At 38.5% G+C, this 5,230-nt stretch overlaps 2 protein-coding genes across 3 annotated transcripts in view; one reads left to right on the plus strand and one right to left on the minus strand.

Annotated features, from left to right (window-relative positions):
- Positions 1-2,812, plus strand: part of LOC111452089 (zinc finger BED domain-containing protein DAYSLEEPER-like) — a 3,597-nt gene extending 785 nt beyond the window's left edge. Inside the window, exon 2 of the mRNA XM_023092628.1 lies at positions 538-2,812. Coding sequence (XP_022948396.1) covers positions 538-2,584 — 2,047 coding nt within the window. The 3' untranslated portion in view covers positions 2,585-2,812. The remainder of the gene's footprint in view (positions 1-537) is intronic.
- An 83-nt stretch (positions 2,813-2,895) lies between these two features.
- Positions 2,896-5,230, minus strand: part of LOC111452090 (protein FAR1-RELATED SEQUENCE 6-like) — a 3,374-nt gene continuing 1,039 nt past the window's right edge. Inside the window, exons 1-2 of one of the 2 annotated variants that reach the window (XM_023092630.1) lie at positions 4,927-5,019; positions 2,896-4,844 (exon numbers count right to left, since the gene is read on the minus strand). In XM_023092630.1, coding sequence (XP_022948398.1) covers positions 3,023-4,681 — 1,659 coding nt within the window. In that variant the 5' untranslated portion in view covers positions 4,682-4,844; positions 4,927-5,019 and the 3' untranslated portion in view covers positions 2,896-3,022. Of the gene's footprint in view, positions 5,164-5,230 lie in introns of those variants that run through there. The other variant, XM_023092629.1, reaches the window with a different exon arrangement.

A 5,230-nucleotide genomic window follows, 5' to 3' on the forward strand; every position in this document is an offset into this window, starting at 1 on the left:
TTTTTTTTTTTTTTTTTTTTTTTTTTTTTTTTTTTTTTTTTTTTTTTTTTTTTTGAGAATTGATTCAACGAAGTTTTTCGGGGAGGTTTGGTTTGGTTGTTTTCTCTGTTTGGGGTTTATCGGCGTTTTGTCGAGTCATCGGAGTTGGTGCTTGCATTGAAATTTGTGACTGTGAGTCTTCGAGTTCGGTTAATTAAACAGTCTTTGTTGCTTGACGTCGACTATGTTCGTGGTATGGACTTTCGTCTTTTGGGCTTAAGAGAAAACAGGAAAAAGTTCGAATTTGTTTCCTTGAATTGGGTGATTAAAATCAGGGCACTGGTTGGGTGGGGGTTCTTATCTGTTTTTCTTTCTTTATTTCTTTCTTTCTTCTGATTGCTGTTGCATTATGTGCATTGGGATTTTTACTTCTTTTTATAATCTAGAGTGAGTTTGTACGTCTAAATTGTGGCATACGTATGCATGTTTACAGAGGATAAGTTATAAAGAACATTGTGTATGATGAATTTTTAGTGTAAACTTTTTGTTTTCTTGCAGTGTTACAACTTCGATGACACCGGATCTTCCTTTAACACTTGTTGACAAGCCAAATAAGCGTAGAAGGAAGAAATCTATTGTTTGGGATTATTTCACTGTTCAAACGGTTGAAGATGGATGTATCAGAGCCTATTGTAACCAGTGCAATAAATCTTTTGCTTACATTACTGGTTCAAAGTTAGCAGGCACCAGCCATTTAAAGCGTCACATTGCTTTGGGAATTTGCCCTGTAAGCCGTGAGCGAAATCAGTCTAATTGTGCTCCTACAACCTTCACTAATGGGAATGCTGCCAATCCACCTAGAAAACGCTATAGAGCAACTCCTACATTTGTGAGTATTCCCTTTGATCAGAATCGCTGTAACCATGATATTGCCATAATGATTATTATGCATGAGTATCCACTTGACATGGTAGAGCAGGCGGGTTTTATTGATTTTGTCCGAAGCCTTCAACCACAGTTCAACATGATGAGCTACGCCACAGTACAAGAAGAATGTACATCTATATACCTTAGAGAAAAAGAAAGCCTCTTGAATTTTGTGTGTGGAATTCCCAGTCGAATAAGTTTATCATTAGATGTTTGGATTTCGAGTGACACCACTTGCTATGTCTTCTTGAAAGGACATTTCATTGACAATAATTGGAACTCACATTGTCTGATGCTAAATGTTGTTAGAATACCCTCTCTTAAGGATGATGCTCTAAATCTGGCCGTCCTCACTTGCGTATCTAATTGGCGATTGGATGGACGCGTCTTTGCCTTCACAGTTGATCAATCCTTTTTAAGCGATACCCTTGCTAGGAATTTTAGAACTTTTTTAGTTGCTAATGACCCAAATTTCCTTAATGGTCAGTTATTGTTAGGAAATTGCTTAGCTCAGGTTCTTTGTCAGCTTGCACAGAGTGCACTGTCGTCAATGAGTGAAGTTGTATGGAAGATTCGTGAAAGCGTGAAGTATGTGAAAACCTCCTTTGTCCGAGAGGAGAAGTTCCTTGAGTTGAAGGGCCAACTTCAAGTACCCTGCACTAAGGAGCTTTCAATTGATAATCAAACCAAATGGGACACAACGTTTCATATGTTGACAGCAGCCTGTGAGTTGAAAGAAGTCTTTTTGTACTTGAAAGAATCTGAGCCTACTAATGAACCTGATCCTAGTAACGAACTAAGTATATCAACAGATGATTGGAAGGTTGCAGAAACTCTTTGCACATATTTGAAGTACTTTTTCGACGTGGCTAACATCTTAACTTCACCCTGTTATCCAACTGCAAATGTGTTCTTCCCAGAAGTATCAAAAATTCAAACAGAGCTTACTAATGCAAGCATGAGCCAGGATCCACTTGTTCGTGACATGACAAAGCCTTTGAAAGATAAGTTTGATAAATATTGGAACGATAGTTGCTTAGTTTTAGCAATGGCAGTGGTGATGGATCCAAGGTACAAATTGAAGCTTGTTAAATTTATCTTCTCCAAAGTGTTTGTTCAGAATGAAGAGGATTGGACCAGGATTGTTGACTATGGTCTCCGTGATCTTTTCCTCCAGTACACCATGGAAACACTTACTCTATCAGAGTCCTTTGGAGAAGACGGGAATATCGATATCTCCATAAACGAGACACATCAGGAAGAACATCAGGGAGAAATATATCTTACAACAGGTGATGGGCTCTCAGATTTTGATGTATATATCTCTGAGATCTCTGAAAACGAGCAAACAAAATCCGAGTTAGATCGTTATTTGGAGGAGGAGTTATTTCCCAAATCACAAGAGTTCGACGTTTTGAGTTGGTGGAGACTAAACAGATATCAGTATCCTACGCTGTCGAAAATGGCCTATGATATATTGTCCATGCCTGTGTCGACCGTTCCTCATGACTCAGTTTTCGACACTGAAATCCAAAGAATTGATAGCTATCGAAGGTCATTGCCACCGGCAATACTTGAGGCCCTCATTTGCACCAGAGATTGGTTACGGTATGGATCATTACTATCCCCATCCCCATCTACTGAGATGTCTGATGCCATTGTGAAAAGGGAGATTTAGGTTCTTGGAGTTTAGATTTAGATTTTTTATTTAGATAAATGATTTTTTGGGATCAACAGGAATTGAGTAGCATCCTTACTTTCTGATATATATCTTTTTTTTTTTTTGTTCATATAGCCTTACATTCACTTGCAACATATGGCTTCTATGTTGCACAGCCAGTGGAAGATTTTTGAAATGGAATAGATATTTTATTCTTCTACAACTAATGAATAGTAATAAAATAGCTTTCAAATCTTATCTTGTCTACCTAGTTTGGACATATATATTCTTTTATCAAATGATCCAAAGTTTAAACTTCCTCTAAAAAATAAAAAAAAACATATAGATATTCAATTTGAATATTTAAAAGTTTATGGACAAAAACAAAACCAGTCCCAAAGTACAGTTCTCTGCTCTAATGTCTCTCCCCCATTTCCATAGCCTTACATCTCCAAACTAACTGGAAGGATTTGTTCCAAGGCGAAGCTTGCTCAGTATATCATTGATTCCCTGTATTGCGATATCGTATCGCTCTTTCGATTTTCTCCCTTCTTCAATGACTTGCACAATGGATCTGTATAAGTTGTCATACCTGTGGATTTGGCTGTTAATATCAATACCACTGTAACTATAATCGAGAACGTAGCTTCTTTTCACGTCTTTTCTCCATCGTGGAAGGATATACTGAGGCGGGATTTCCTCGATACCGTTCTGGTTAAGAACGGATAATGTATGTCTGCATAAATATCCTTTCGAGTTGAACAGGCCACAATTGCACTGGACCTCCATCTCAGATTCATTATATAAAACTTCAAAGTCTCTTGCATCCCTCCTACTTCCCTCCATTTCTACATGTTCCTTCACAATATACGTCACTAGTGACCCCTCAGCATTCAACTTTCTGGTGCTAAAACAAGAATACATTCCCTCCACCTCCCTCTCGAACTTTTTAAGTATCTCATTGGTATACAATTTACTAATCTGCAGTTCAAAATAGCATCTTGATCTAAGCATGAAACTTGAACTTTTTGAATCTGCATCAGCCAAAGCTTCAAGCTGATAACGTGATTGTAAAGCTCGATCATACTTCGCAAGGAATTCTCTTAAAGAAGTATGCACACCCAAATATTCTTGAAAGAAACATGAAACTGTATCACTGGATTGTATTGACAACACTCCAGCCAAGAACACATCCTTCACGAAAACTGGAACCCACCGTCTCCGATCCTCGTAAATCGCTTGGAGCCATTTATGATCTCCAAGCATGTGCTGCTGGATCATACCCTCCCAGACTGCCTCAAATTGTTCTGGCTTTGAGGAGTGGTAAACTGCTTTACAGATAGCAGTTTCGATTTCTTCGTATTCGATCAGGCTTCCTAGCTTCTGTGGAACTTTTCTCATAATATCAGATAAAGAAATGCAATGATAAGCTCTGGGAAAGACATCAGCAAGAGCAATTTGCAGCGCTACACATTGATCTGCAATGATTACTTGTGGAGGTCGTCCTAGAATAGAGGTAAGCCATGCTCTAAACAACCATATATATGATTCTGCTGCCTCCATGGCAAGTAAACCACAACCAAATAATACAGACTGCCCATGATGGTTTATTCCAATAATTGAAACCAATGGGACTTCATATTTGTTTGCTAAACATGATGTGTCAATGTACACAACATCACCAAAATAATTATACGCAGCCTTCGACCTTGAAGAAACCCAAAACAAATTCATCAGAGATCCTTTCTCATTGAGATCCACAACATAGAAAAAATTTGAATCTGTCAGTTGTGCTTGACATAAAAAATCTTCAACAGCTACAGCATCACCTTCGTTAAATTTCAATTGATTGGAATCATCAACACTATTTCCAAATTCTCCTTCATCAACATCCAAGAATCCATTGTGATCAGCATCAACTACAACCGTTCGAAATAGTCTAACTTTTTGCACTTCTTCAGCACTATCTAACTGCAACAATCTTTTGGTTCCAACACCCAAGTTCTTATGAGATTTATAAAACTTCCCACTAGTTGGGTTGATTAAGTGATTGTGATCAAGCTCAACTTCAATTATTCTCCACCTTCTGGTGTCCATTAACCTAAATTTTATCATAGCAGGGCAGCCAGTTCTTGTTTCTGGTCTCGGTCGGTTCGCTTCACTCTTCTTCTTGAAACCTGCACTGCTACAGCTAAGTTTTCCTCTGTACCTTTCCTTACTCTTCCTATACCAAGTGTTACTAACTCGGACTCCGAATCCCTGTTCTTTTGCATAGCAACTGTAAAAGTAGTACACATCCTCATAAGACTCAAACTCCATACCCACAGCAGGAGGAAGGGGATTTTCTCCTTGAAACATACCAGTTTGATCAACATAATCTGCAAGTACAGAATCCCCTTCGATCTCAAAATAATCTGCCTCCTCATCGCCCACAGGATCAGTGTTGAGAGAAACTCCATCCATCTACTCGAGATGAAACAATCAACTATTTCTACGTAAAGAAAAAGATTCAGAAGAACAAACTCCAATTGTTGGAATCATTCGTCGTTAGGTATGGATCCACAGAATTTCGAAAGTTCCGATCCGGATTTCGGCTTCTATATCCAAATCGCAGCTTAGTTGAATTCCATTTCGATAAGAAGAGTAAAAGGGGGGGGGGGGGGG

This window comes from Cucurbita moschata, unplaced genomic scaffold (genome assembly GCF_002738365.1).
Source record: "Cucurbita moschata cultivar Rifu unplaced genomic scaffold, Cmos_1.0 Cmo_Scf00014, whole genome shotgun sequence".
In the NCBI taxonomy this organism is placed as follows: Eukaryota; Viridiplantae; Streptophyta; class Magnoliopsida; order Cucurbitales; family Cucurbitaceae; genus Cucurbita; species Cucurbita moschata.